General features: G+C 72.5%; 1 protein-coding gene across 2 annotated transcripts in view; it reads right to left on the bottom strand.

The window, feature by feature from the left end:
- Positions 1-219, bottom strand: part of ZC2HC1A (zinc finger C2HC-type containing 1A) — a 52,789-nt gene extending 52,570 nt beyond the window's left edge. For both annotated transcript variants that reach the window (XM_006165839.3, XM_006165840.3), the window contains exon 1: positions 117-219. In XM_006165839.3, the coding sequence (XP_006165901.1) occupies positions 117-132 (16 nt within the window). In that variant the 5' untranslated portion in view covers positions 133-219. The remainder of the gene's footprint in view (positions 1-116) is intronic.
- Between the last annotated feature and the right edge of the window lie 138 nt (positions 220-357).

Genomic DNA, 357 nt, shown 5'->3' with positions numbered 1-357 from the left:
GCGCGGTCCGCCCCTTCAGTCCTGCACTCGCGGTCCTGGTACTGATGGTGTCTAGGCCCACCCAAAAGCTCCGGGCCCGCTCCAGCCGCCGGGCCCGCATTCCTTCACCCTCTCCCCTTCCAGACCCTCCATTGCGTCTCCGCCTCGGGATCAGCGAGACTCCTCAGACAGCGCCCGCCGCCGCCCAGCTCTGGCTGTAGCAACCCGGCCGCACCTCCCACCCGCTAACATCCCGCGCTCTCATTGGCCCCGGCCTTCGGGGGCGGGGCCTCGGCAAGGCAGGGCTCGGCGGAGACGCGCCTCCAGCGGTCGCGCCCGGGCGGCTGCAGCCTGGCTCGCGGCCTTCCCCACGGTCCT

Source organism: Tupaia chinensis, unplaced genomic scaffold (assembly GCF_000334495.1).
Source record: "Tupaia chinensis unplaced genomic scaffold, TupChi_1.0 Scaffold144057_1, whole genome shotgun sequence".
NCBI classification, from domain to species: Eukaryota; Metazoa; Chordata; class Mammalia; order Scandentia; family Tupaiidae; genus Tupaia; species Tupaia belangeri.
The sequence above is the reverse complement of the archived record's forward strand: the minus strand, read 5'-3'. Positions and strand labels throughout refer to the sequence as shown.